The sequence below is a fragment of the Musca autumnalis genome, unplaced genomic scaffold (assembly GCF_047663935.1).
Source record: "Musca autumnalis isolate F117 unplaced genomic scaffold, ASM4766393v1 scaffold_1, whole genome shotgun sequence".
Lineage (NCBI taxonomy): Eukaryota > Metazoa > Arthropoda > Insecta > Diptera > Muscidae > Musca > Musca autumnalis.
Genome location: NW_027411644.1, coordinates 124861420 through 124875313, shown reverse-complemented (window position 1 = coordinate 124875313; position 13894 = coordinate 124861420). Strand labels below are relative to the sequence as shown.

The window sequence follows — 13894 nt, the reverse complement described above, 5'->3', positions numbered from 1 at the left end:
AGCTAATCCCCTTAAATATCTAAAATCGTGAAGGAGATATAACATAATTTATCGCAGAGAAGTTTTGTTACCCACGTTGAAATATTTGGGGTACAAATTACAAATAGTTCTGTCTAAATATGTAGCTATTATCATCAAAATATTTAAAATCGGGAGGTACCGTTATATAGAGGCTATACCAAAACATGGTTTTGTTGCCAATGGGAACATCAAATAACAGGTATCTCGGACAAAAACTGCAGGAAAAATCCTCCATATATCTAAAATCAGGAGATATTATTATATGGACCTATGTTGACAATATTTGCTGGATAAGTTACTACTGGGAACCATAAATGTCAAATTACAGCTTAGAGTTCAATACAAAAAATCCTCAAAATACCTAAATTGCGAAGTATCGTTATATGTATGGGGACTATAGCACAATTTATCGTGGAGAAGTTTTGTTACCACTGGGAACCTCAAATGCAAAATTACAACTAATTGGGTAAAACCCAGTAAAATCCTCAAAAATACCTAAAATCGGGAGGTACCGCTATATGCAGGTTTTACCAAAACGTGTGCCGATATAGTCCATAATGGAACCTGACCTGCCTAAGAAAAAAATGACACTTAGGTGCAAAATTATAGCATTTTAGCTAAATTATTGCGGACGCTAGAGTGATTACAACAAATGGACAGCGGAAATTTTATCCTGATTAAGAATAAATATTCTTTAAGATCGCAAATTTTTATTTCGTAAATTATGTAAAAATTTTCAACGTAGGTCTAGAATTTATTACGATTTTTTCAAGACCATCGCCAAATCTTTGGTGTTACGCCCCTTTCGACATCATGTTTAGAAAACACCGAAAAAATATTTTTGGAGACCAAGGATAACGAAAATCTGGGAAAAAATCGTAAAATATGCCCCTGAGCTGTATGTGAAAAAAATGGTGCCGTGACATAACTCCCAACGGACATAACTCCCAAATTTTTTGGGAGCTATGTCCGACCACCCTTAGCGGACATAAGTCCCAATGGGAGTTATGTCCGTTTTTAAAATTTAAGTGATTTTTATTTAAATACAATTTTTATTTCAAATGTATAAGAAAAAAATTAAAAATTAACTCTATGTTCATATGCATTTTTCATTTCATAAAAAATGTATAATTGATTTAAAATTTTTAAGAAAATTAAGTACAAAATAAGTAGTAGCCATCTCAAATCGAACTATATTCAAAATTTGCCTTTAAACCTATTTTAAACGAAAAATGCTGCTACAGGAAAATAAAAAGTTTTTGTTAAAATTCACAAATACTTTCTGGAAAAAATCGCACGATGTTTTACAAAAAATATTTTCACAATTTAAGAAGATAAAAAGTTTTTGTAAAAATATTCAAATACTTTCTGAAAAACGAAAAGAGCCGCAGGCGAAAATATTTTTGAAAAAAATCGCGCGATTTTTTACAAAAATCTTTTACAATTTAAGAAAATAAAAAGTTTTTGTAAAAATATTCAAATACTTTCTGAAAAACGAAAAGCGCCGCAGGCGAAAATATTTTTGAAAAAATCGCGCGATTTTTTAAAAAAATATTTTCACAATTTGAGAAGATAAAAAGTTTTACAAAAATATTTTCACAATTTAAGAATATAAAAAGTTTTTGTAAAAAATATAAAAAATATTTAAATACTTTGTGAAAACGAAAAGCGCCGCAGGCGAAAATATTTTTGAAAAAATCGCGCGATTTTTTACAGAAATATTTTCAAATTTTAGAAAATAAAAAGTTTTTGTAAAAATATTCAAATACTTTCTGAAAACGAAAAGCGCCGCAGGCGAAAATATTTTTGAAAAAAATCGCGCGATTTTTTTACAAAAATATGTTCACAATTCAAGAAGATAAAAAGTTTTTTAAAAAATATTCGCGATTTTTTACAAAAATATTTTCACAATTTAAGAAAATAAAAAGTTTTTGTAAAAGTGTTCAAAAATATGTTCACAATTAAAGGAGATAAAAAGTCGAAAATATTTTTGAAAACAAAAATCTCGAGATTTTTTACAAATATTCAAATACTTTCTGAAAAACGAAAATATTTTTGAAAAAATAGCGCGATTTTCTTAACAAATGTTTTTACAATTTAAAACTTCTCCTAACTGCTACTTACATAATTTCGGGCATAATTTCGTTTTTAAATAATTTTATGAAATCAGGAGGATTTTGTGGATACTTCGATAGTGGTTGGCACTTAGGCCTTCTCAAATGTATAATTCCGCTTACATTCTAACTTCTACTCTAAAATTTATAACTATAAATTTCAAAATTAAGCAAAGAAATAATTTGTAAATTAAGAAAAAAATCGTTGGGAGTTATGTCCGCCATTTTTTTGGGTGTTATGTCCGCTTTGCTTCACGGACATAACTCCCAACGAATTTTGGGAGTTATGTCCGCAAAGGGCAGCGGACATAACGCCCAAAATCATTTTGGGAGTTATGTCCGGGCACCGAAAAAAATACGGGAGAAAATTGCTTCCGGATTTCAATATAACTCACAAATTTGAACAGAAAAGAATTCAGATGAAACAGCCAATCTTTTTCATTCAGTTAACCAGTGTAATGAGCCAATACGGAAAGGATAAAAGCTGGTTGGATAAACTTTGTATGTGACTATCTGGGAATTTAGGACCCATTTGACGGTCGCATATTTCGCCATAAATGTGAAATCAGATGGCACACACCATGTTGCGCAAACCGAAACAAGGACTTTTTTCTTCCGGTCGCCATCAATCACATTCCATTGGTTTTACACTAGTTAGGCAATGAATGTAAGACGAATTGTAAACGACATTAATATTCTGGGAAAACTAACAACGGAAGGAAGATCTTTAAGATGTAGGAAACGAGAAAATACCCTGAGTGAAGAAAGACTAAGCCATACTTTGAGAAGTATCCGAAGAGACAGCAAAATTCCTCGATAAGATACCATCTGAAAATATTTGGAAACCCTATTACAATAAGTTTGCAAAAATGTTTATCTACAACCTTGTCGAAGGTTTTACTGAAATCAGTGTAAATAATAACCGTCTGATGTTTATTGCTAACTCAATTATGAATTTGAATAACAAGTTTTAAGAGGTTTGTAGTTGTTGATCCTTCTTGAATAAAACCTTGTTTCATTTCTTTTAGAGTGAACAAATGTTGGAAAAAACTAATAGGTTTTTTTATTTTTATTTTTTAATTATATCCCCGCATACGTTTTTATGAAAACACGAAATCTTACAAATTATTACGTCTATTGATTTGCTTTTAATACACAAAGCTTTTGTTATATTGTTACATGTATTCACTATTGGAAAAAGAATCCAATTAAAACGTATTTCGTAAGAACCACATATAATTTTTAGTAATTTATTAAGCTCATAATGTGTAAATAACACCGGTCAACAAAATTGAAAAAAACTTAGCCGTTTCATCCTACTTTTTTTGTATTTCTATTCAAATTGGCGAGTTTCATTTTTAAGGGTATACATTTGTTGCTTGAGTTGTTCGATTATTCTACGATTGAACTAATATTTCTCTAGATCATATTTTGTTTTTTGTTAAGTGAAAAATGTAAATACAATTGTGAAATCTTTAAATGTACCCGCATTTTCCCTCTCTTTTTCATTTATGAAAATTACATATTATATGTCCCTACTTTCTATTCCCCCGGGTTGATGTAGTTTTGCATAAGAATAACTTACACTCGATGTTATTACATCCCTTCAGATTTTTTGAGTGTATTGTATATATTTTTTGTATAATTCCATTGAATTATTTATTTCAATTTGCTGGAGTTGTTTTCGTATTAAAAACAAATTACCATCATTTACACTCTGGTACTTTTTTCCTCCATAGTAAATTCGCCTTCGAAAGGCTCTGTTCTTGTGGAATTAATAGCGAAGGGCATTGATGGTAAGTAATATCCGTTAACCTCTCTCACTGTACGAGTATGTGTGCTTATAGGGCAAGTTGTTTATTGTATTGCTGCTTATTTATTTATGCCAATATGGAATTCAACCAATTGAACGGCCTGCCTTTGCAGTTTCGGAAGTTATTGATTTTCTCCAACAAATCAAGGTATACCGTCCATTCCTCTGCACAGCGTTCGATGACTCGAAAGTAATAATACCTCGTACCGTGTTCCGGTTTTGTGTAGTTTTATATTTCTGATTGTTTGGTGGAGGTCCTGTTAACATACATTAACATGCAACCCTGGAAATGATGTGGGGGCCAAGTGGTGGGTTTACTTTGTGCTCACTGACTCATTAACCTCAATGCAGGAAGATGTGTAATATTAATGAAAATGTTTTAATCACTTTCAATCAATACATTTTCAATTAAACGTGAAGTGTTCTCTAGATGTAAATAGGAAGCCTTGCAAGTAACATGTGTACGTTTCTGTGGTTATGGCTGATGGTGATTGGGTGGGTTGCTGTAGTGCAATTGCCAGTTAATTTACAACCAAATGAAAAAGCATAAGGTTTAATACATGGTGGCCGAGAGTATAAATTTTGCACAGAATGAGTGATGCATAGGTTACTAATTCGTAAAGCCCTTAACTGAAAAGTAATTACACAATGAAAAGTGACGTGAAGCTATTCGAGTGAAGGGGATTTTGTCGGAACTATGTTTTAATTCACACAATTAGTTATATGCAGCTGAAAGGCAAACGGACATAATTACCATACAAATCGGAAGTTGTTAAAAGGGTCTCTATCTTGACTGTCGAAAAACTAGAATTTATTTTTGTAATGAAAAATTAATTGCCTTTTTCTCTAAAACGATTCGAACTCAAATTCGTTCGAATTACTTCCAAACTCCTGTTGTTGTAGAAAATGTTTGTTGGATTAAAACAAAAATAAATCAAAAAATTGTCAAAAAACGGAAGCTAGGTAGTATTTCGAAAGAATTTGTATTCGAATCGTCCTAATGAATTTTGAATGAATTTTGATTTAGAGAAATACAGATATTTTTGATACGGTTATTGTTAACTTGAATATTTTTTTTAATCAAATGAACTACCATTCCATTTTAGGTTTGCTTTGATGAAGGTAAAAAGGTCTGCAAAAATAATATATCTGTTCTTCAATTTATACTAATGTTCTCACTTTAAATTCTGTTTTTTTTAATATAATTATTGTTAATTTATATCCGTTTGCATTCTAGCAGATTTCGGTATACATACGTGAATATAAAGCGGAAATGGTTAATAACTGTAATAAAATAGGAATATGCAATATTAATTATGAACATACCTTCCAATGTGTTGTCGTTATGCGAAAGAATTGAAGGCATCAACGTTGTGGTCGGCTCATTTGAGCGCATATTGAAATCGAAAGGATATGCTGCATTTGGTATTGCACCTTGTAGTTTCGGAGCCGGAGGTATAGCTTCGCCTTCCTTGTAGAACTGATCCTCGTCATAGAGTTCATCTTGGTCCAAATCCAGTTCACTTTGTTGTGGTTCATCTGGTTCAGGTGCTGTTTCATATCGATCCTTAAGGACTTTGCGTGGTACTGTTAATAGAAAATAAAATTTAATTTAATAATTCTATACCACAATTGCTTCCCTGTGGCTCATAAAATAGTAATTCGAATGTAATTATGGTGTGTCTTTATTCTTAATGGGAGGAAGTTTGAATACAGTGGGACATTTTCAATATTATTCATAAATCTTGTGTATGGGTATGTGCATAACATTTGCTATTTTGGATTTAATTATCACAATTCCTTAATTTTTAACATTATTTATTGAATGCATATATGATTCAGTGTGCAAGGAGGGGCATAATCCCTACTTTTTAAGATGCTATTACGCATAAAATCACATTTATCTCCCACTGTTTACTGGCATATGCTGGTTTATTAGATAATACTTACTGCAAGTGTAAACGACTTTCAAATGCATTGGTATATCATTTTTGCATGGTCTTCCAAATGTGCCGGCATCCGCTGTCACCGAACAACGACGTCGTCCGTGGCAAATTTGCATAACCGTCTCCGTGGCATAAGACACCAGGCAAGCTGCAGGCGAAAGCAATAAGGAAAGAGAAAAAACAAGGCACATTATTAAGTTTCATCATCTAAAGTGTATAACGTATTTCAACGTAGCATTGCATATTACACGATGGTTGGTTGGCGGGCAATAAGACATTTCGTTGCTCATATTTTGCCAAATGCAAATAGTCGAAGATGCAGACAAATACACATACTAACTAACAAACACGCAATTACGGGTTGACAGGGTAAAATGGCAGCCCTAATTGCATCTCACAAACACATTCAACAACTGCTAATACTTACTCTGTTTACCAGTCGTATCCGGCGTGGTCTGGGTCTGCGACTGTTGTGTGCTACTGTTGTGCGGGCATTGTACACTTTCACGCTCTATGTAGCCAAACGAGGCGCTATAGATGGCTATTCTGGAATAGGGATTGCACACAAGTGGCATATTGTCGTTTTCACAGGCCACTTTGGAGCGAAACTCATCTGCAAGAAGAAGAAAAGAGAAGAATTACAAGTTATTCGGATAGGTTGTCTAGCGTAGTGCGTATAACGTATATGCTGGTGTGCCCTTTTCTACCACCCACCCTCTTAATAGGAAAATGTATCAAATGTCATAAAGTTTAATTTAATCGCCATTGTAGATTATGTCACGGCTCCTCACCATGTACGCTGTGCTATGCAGCAGCCGGATGCCACCGTTTTATTTTTGCGAAATATTTGGAGACATCATCTGGCATTTACACAGCTTTCATGGGCACATAATGTGTCGAGTCCTTGGTTGAAAAAAGAATGCTAACATGTTTATCTGGAAATAAGATTTTCCAATTTCCGTTTACTTTCGCTTGGATTTGAACAATTAAATAAAAATTGTCAACTGGATTTTTCAGTGGAGTGGCAATGTGCCGTGAAGCATTTCCGTTTTCGCTGCTTCGCCGTTTCAATTGAATGTGGTGACAATGCCTATTTCATTGTTATCAGCTCGGTCTCGTTGAGCCGTGATTCCGTAACGAAATCTAATTGCAATCAAGTTGGAGAACAACGGTAATGAATCGGTATATTAGATGACACAAAATGGTCACCAAGGGATAATTTGCTTGTGGTAGAGAAAGTTGTAGTTTATTTCTTCTTCGCAGATATCTACGACTATGTAACTTCATTACGAGCAGATATTGGTTCATAAATTGCATTAATATTATTTCAAAGTTAGATTCCCACGCAATTGAATTCTTATTTCAAGTTGTTGATGGAATTCGAATTAAATTTAAGGAAAAGAAAGGGAGATGCGAAATAAGATTTATTTTTACTAATACAAAAAATACCAACAAATAAAATGAACTATGATGTGCTGCTGAACTTTACTTGTTGTATCTATATACATACGAGTAATAGCTACTCCGTGGTTTTTGTTGATGTATTTTAAGACCTTAATTATCAACAAATTAAAACGTTTAAGAAACCATAATCTGACGGTGCGCTTCGCAACTCCAACTAAGATTAAATATATAATTGTATTGTCACCTATTACTGTGGAATGAAAAGGCGTTTTTATATGTTGTAGAAAATGACACTCGTTTGTGTCTACTCTTAAAATGTATGTAAATAGGCCACATTTGCCAATGTCTAAGACTTATTCTATTTTGTCAGATTGGATGTACATCTCCCCTGAGCCAATACGAGTACACCTTATCAAGATAAGTGTTGAAGTATTTTAAGCATTTATGTAGTTACTCTTTATTTTCTAAATTTTATCCTATGGGAGTAAAGTTTTCCAAAATTTATACTTCATCCTATTGTGATACAATAAATTACTCTTAGTATAACTCTCACTTTTATTGATTATTTTTATCCCAATATTGATTTAGGTAATATTATAAAATTATGAGGCCTATAGGGTTGCGGCTCTACCTATGTCCACGCGTCTTAATCTTTTTATATTTAATATATTTAGTATTGATTAATTCCTTTCCATCTGTAACTGCAATGATGGTTTCCACTAACTTCGAAGTGTCCCTTTTAAATATACTGAAAACGTGATAACAAATACGATACAAAGTATGTATCTCCTCACGGTACCTACCACCGCCGTTTAAGTGATATTACTTTCCCTGAACTTGTACGCCTTATTTTTTCGTGACCCCATATATTGATATAAGATTGACTCTTACAAAGGTTAACATTAATGATAGTAGCAAGTCTGATGTACTATATTTGAATACCCTACACCACCCTCTGTGTAGCATGCGAAAGGAAACGAGATGGAGCCATAAATAGAATCACATGTCCGTCCGTCTGTCCATGTACATATTTGTTGTCCAATTCGCTTAAAAAATGGGGAATATTATTTTTTGTCCATAGGACGAATGCTATTTATTTTGGTAAAAGTCGATTACGATTTGGATGAAGCTCCCATATATACATAATTTGGGTTGCACATGTCCAATTTCAATAAAATTTCGAATGTATGCCGGTAATTGGTTGAGAAATTCATTTGCAAATTATATCAAAATCAGTTATTTTTCGAAAAAATAGATGTTGGTTGAGAAATTCATTTGTAAATTATATCGAAATCGGTTATTTTTTGCAAAAATAGATGTTATTGTTCCAACAATTTTTTTGTTTTGTTCAAGCATTGTAATTGCAAATCCAAAAATACCATATTTTGCTCCAAACATAAAAAACAAAAATAACTTGCTAAATTCCAGAATATTGTAAAAAATCGTTAAAAATACCGATGGTAGAACTGTCATAATCTAGAATTTTTAAAAAAGCTATTGTCTGCACGATTTTCTGTGCTAACTGAAAATTTTTGATTTGATTGTATATAATTCCACATAATTTTGGTATAAATGTCACTATAATATTACGAATATTAATCAACACAATACATGGTCAAGTTTTGCTGCTTTAACTGACAACAAAGACAAACATAACTACTCGATTGCGCTCATCCAAGCACCCATCCTACCATAAGGAATAAGAAACCATAACAAATATTTAATGAAAGCACAAATTACGACCAAGCAGATTTTCTCCCAAAAACACTTCTCAGATTGAGCCGGTATAACTCAACCACCAAACCCAAAGAAGAATGAACAAGAAGACACAAACAAAAATAAACTCCTTGTTGGCGGTGTATATAGACAAAATACAAAGAGAAAAACATTCTGTCATACAAAAAAACTTACCAAAATTGTTTTTTCACCACGGCATCGAATACCGAGAGATGAGAATAACTTTGTCGAAGAAAAGAAAATTATATTGTCCAGTTGATAAAAACTATTGTTGGATATGACAAATGCAATTGTTGTAATACACAAAAACGATTGTTGGAATCACAATACTACATACGGAATCTAACAATATCTTTACAATACATATTTTGCTCTTCGAATATTGTTGGATCAATCGTATTTTTTCTCTGCGTGTGCCAGTTTTAGTCTGCGACCCATCATCTAAAGTCTGGCACTAGATGGCAACTCAATTTAATAATTGTTGAAGCCATGACCTACATTTTGATTTGATACATAGCTAACTAGAATTCCGCAACAACTTAAAGGACTATTTTTTTAAATTAAGCTATTACCTCCTCTTTCAAAATTCAATATAATGCTTTGCAATACGTATTAGTTTCGCGATATTTTGAATATATTTACTTGCACGTAAATTGTAAGTTGTACTTACTACAAAAAATATTAATCAAATGTTCCGACTTTTGGAGCTATTCTTAAGAAGAACGCGTTCGAATGAAACAAACACTAATATATTTTGAAAAAGGTCCATGTCATAGCTGTCAGAGTTGGAAATACCTCATTTATAATTGTTGCATATAGTAGAGAATAAGGTGATCAGAAGGGGTATATCAGTCACGATAATCGCGAAGAATTTACTTTCCCGTAACCTCCTCCCACCATGGTAAAATCAGGTTTTCGGAGTCTTCGAGTCGAAGTCGAGCAAGTTTGTCGGAGTCTGAGTCGATCAAAGCATTATAAAATCAAATAATATTTTTATATATATTTTTTAAAAGCTATAATAAAACTTATAAGCATACGGTGTATTATACTAAGTTAGAGGACGATTCATATTTATATATTTATTATCCTCTGAAGTCTATTTTTTGGTTCAATTGATCCTTTGTATTTTTTCTAAGCAAAAATAAAGCTCTATGAAAGTCAAATAATGAAAGTCTTCTATAGAAGTCCTTCTGTCAGAAAACCTACTGGTGTTCTCACAAAGGTCTACTGGTATTTTCATCCTATCTTTTATGAGAAGTCACCATTGTCTTCTATTAAGGACCTGTTGGAATCCTATGAAAGACATTGTGGTTTCTATGGGAAATCCTACTGATTATACTGTGGCACAAAATGGTAGTCGTGGTTTGGGGTGGAAAATTCCTTTGGGAATGAAAGCCCCTGTTGAAGTTTTTTGAGTTGTGACGTAATGAAGTTTTTGATTGACCTCCAATAGTACTTGACAAAATAGCTTTATATATCTGTTTGGAGATATTGTTTCATCCTTTTGAGATGAAAAATTTTCAGTTCAATAGAATGAGGAATCTTTCTGACGAATATTTTGTCCTTGCTCAGTTCCTACAATGCCTTTTTTCTTGAAGTAAGAAAGTAGCACAAGATGAAATTTTCTACATGAAAAAATTCTACAAAAATGTTCCTCCGAAAATTTTATTTTATGTATGAATTGTACTTCATATTTATGTTCTGAAGTTTAATATTACGAGGGCTGCACGATATCTATCTGGCCTAGGCAACACAGCGTGTTGCCAGGCCCTATTTGACAATTTTTTTTTTTGAAAGTTTGACAGTTTTTAGCCTAAACGTACTCAGGACAGTTTGACATACGACCATGTGTTGTGTTGTTTACAGTGACTTGAAAAAATCACTTTGCAAAAAAAAAAAAAAAATGGAATTTACTCGTAAACATTTTCGTCCAAGAATTTTTCACAATTTTCGACGTGGATAATCACCGCAAGAGTGTATCGATCAAATTAAATATTTGTATGTCGATAAAGGACCATCCTATAAGACTATGAAAAACTGGTTTAATGAATTCAATCGTGGCCGGCCCTCGTCAAAAAACGAAGGTCGCCCAAAATCTACCGTTGTGCCAGAAAAGAAATATGCCGTGCGTGAACGGATAATGCGATATCGCCGAGTTATATACCGTGGGATAGAGGCATCTTTGGGTATTTCCTCCACCAACTAATATTTGATATTACATAAACACCTGGCCGCAAAACTGGATTTTTTTCGTTACATCCAGCAAAACTGGACAGTCGCTAAAAAAGGCTCTTGTGGATTGTTTCTATGAAATTGTGCTTAAATCGATCGCGGTGCTTCGACCGACGTTTAAAAGATCGTCACAGACGACGAATCTAGGATCTATGCTTAGGAGCCCGAAACAAAGCACGAATCGGCCGTGTGGGTCTTCGAATCGAGCCCAATCCAAAGAAAGTTGTTCATGTAAGAAGCACTTCGAAGCAAAAAGTCGCATGTTTCTTCGGCTAAGCTGACCGTGTGGCGACTATACGGCTTGATAAATATAGGACGGTTAATTCTGAGTGTTACACTACAATTTGTTTGCCTGAAGTCTCCTGAGAAATTCGAAAAACGAACCAGAGAAGACGAATTGTTCTGCATCATGACAATGCGAGCTCTCACACATCGATTCAAACCAGCACCTGTTTAACCGGACAAAACGTGGAATTGATTTATCATCCGCCGTACAGCCCTGACTGGGGATCCAGTGACTTCACTTGATTCCAGCATATCAAGAAAAAAGCGGTGTTCAAGGATTTTCGTAGCCAGAAGATTCCTGGAGGACACATTCCGGCGCCTCGTCATCTTTATTGATATTGATAAATAAATTTTGATACAAAGTATAAGCATTTTCTGGCTCCAAAATGTATGTATAGAAAATAAAAAAGAGAACAAATCTCGTTTTTATGGCAAAACAACAACTGCAAGAAGATTTATTTCACGCCATTGTGGATTAAAGTAGCAGAAGTAACCCAACATGAAATGCGTGCCAAACCCTCTCCCCAGTAGTCAGTTTTTATTTTTTTAACGGTTAGTCAGATAAGTAGGACAATGTAAAAGAAGAAAATGAAAACAGCAAAATCATCCTTTTAGTTTTCTTGATAAATATCACCACAATTTTTTATGGATATCTCTTTATTATTTATGTGTTTTCGTTTATATCAAAACAAATTTAATTTGTTCTTTTTTACTTCTTTAAAAATTGTATCTTGGATATATTTGATATTTTATCTTTATATATAAAACTCAATTGTCGTTTGTTGGTAATTGAATCAGTTGAAAACGGCTAGAGCGATTTGGATAATTTTTGTGGAAATGTTAGTCATAGTCCAGTTTAGGTTTTTATGCAAAGAAAAATTGGCCACGCCCACTTTTCCGCCCACTTTTATAAATATGTTATATCTACGGAACTACTCAATAGATTTTCCTGAAATTTGCAGGGAACGTAGAGTGATGACCCCCGATTGAAAGAGGCTACATATTTGGTTGAATTTAGGATCGGGCGGGGTACCTCCCTATGCCCTATTTTTGTAAAAATGCAATATTTGCAACAATTACAAATGTATCGCCTTGAAAATTAATTTCCGAGTCAATGGCGATTGTGTCTCCGACCTTACGTGCTTATTTGGGGCATTAAGACTGCACAACGCCCACTTTTTTAAATATGTTATATCTACGAAACTACTAAATCGATTTTCCTGAAACTTTCAGCGAATGTACAGGGTTGGTCCCCGATAAAAATAGGCTACATATTTTTTGACTTTCGGATCGGGCGGGTACCTCCCCTATGCCCTATTTTTGTAAAAATGCAATATTTGCAACAAATACGAATGTATCGGTTTGGGAATTTATTTGCGAGTCAATGGCGATTGTGTCTCCAACCTTACGTACTTATTTTGTGACTTAAGATCCGACCACGCTCACTTTCTAATTAGGTTATATCTACAGGGGATTTTCAAGAAAATCGCGATTTGTCTAAACTTTTAAATCTTTATAAATAAAAATCAAATATCGTTCGTTGGTAATGGCATCAGTTGAGAACGGCTGGACCGATTTTCGACTTGGGTTTTTATGCAAAGAAAATTTGACCATGCCCACTTTTTTCAATTTTCTATTTTTATCATTTCTACAAAAACTACTGAACCGATTTTCCTGAAATTGCCAGGGAATGTACAGAGATGGTCCCCGCTTAAAATAGGCTACAAATTCAGTTGAATTTCGGAAAGGGCGGGAAACTTCCCCTATACCCTACTTTTTTAAAAATGTTATATTTACAATAATTACGAATGTATCTATTTGGAAGTTAATTTGCGAGACAATTGTGGTTGTGTCTCCGACCTTACCTACTTTTTTTAGGAACCACAGACTTGACCATACCCACTTTTTAAAATATGTTACATCTACAAAACTACTGAACCGATATTCGTGAAAATGTCAGGGAATGTACAGGCATATTTTCTTGAATTTTGAAGAGGGCATATCTAAAAAAACGCATTACCTTTATGAATAAAAATCAAATGCTGTCATAACCCAACTTAGGTTTTTTGGAAAGAAAAGTTTACCACGCCCCCGAAAACAGGTTACATATTTTATTGAATTCCAGAGGGAGAGGGGTACCTCCCCTATGCGATATTTAAAAAAACGTTATATTTGCAAAAATTATGTATGTATCGGAATAAAAATTTACGGATTAATCTACAATCTAGGTACTTCTTTGGGGCCTATAGGCCCGACCAAGCCTGTTTTTTTTAGTATGTCATAACTCCAATACTACTGAAGGGATTTCCATAAAATTTGCAGCAAAAGCTCAATGTTTGCCG

At 33.6% G+C, this 13894-nt stretch overlaps 1 protein-coding gene across 2 annotated transcripts in view; it reads right to left on the bottom strand.

The window, feature by feature from the left end:
* LOC141406544 (uncharacterized) overlaps positions 1-13894 on the bottom strand; it is a 191139-nt gene that overhangs the window by 33186 nt on the left and 144059 nt on the right. For both annotated transcript variants that reach the window (XM_073992190.1, XM_073992200.1), the window contains exons 6-8: positions 6322-6507; positions 5899-6042; positions 5275-5535 (exon numbers count right to left, since the gene is read on the bottom strand). In XM_073992190.1, the coding sequence (XP_073848291.1) occupies positions 5275-5535; positions 5899-6042; positions 6322-6507 (591 nt within the window). The remainder of the gene's footprint in view (positions 1-5274; positions 5536-5898; positions 6043-6321; positions 6508-13894) is intronic.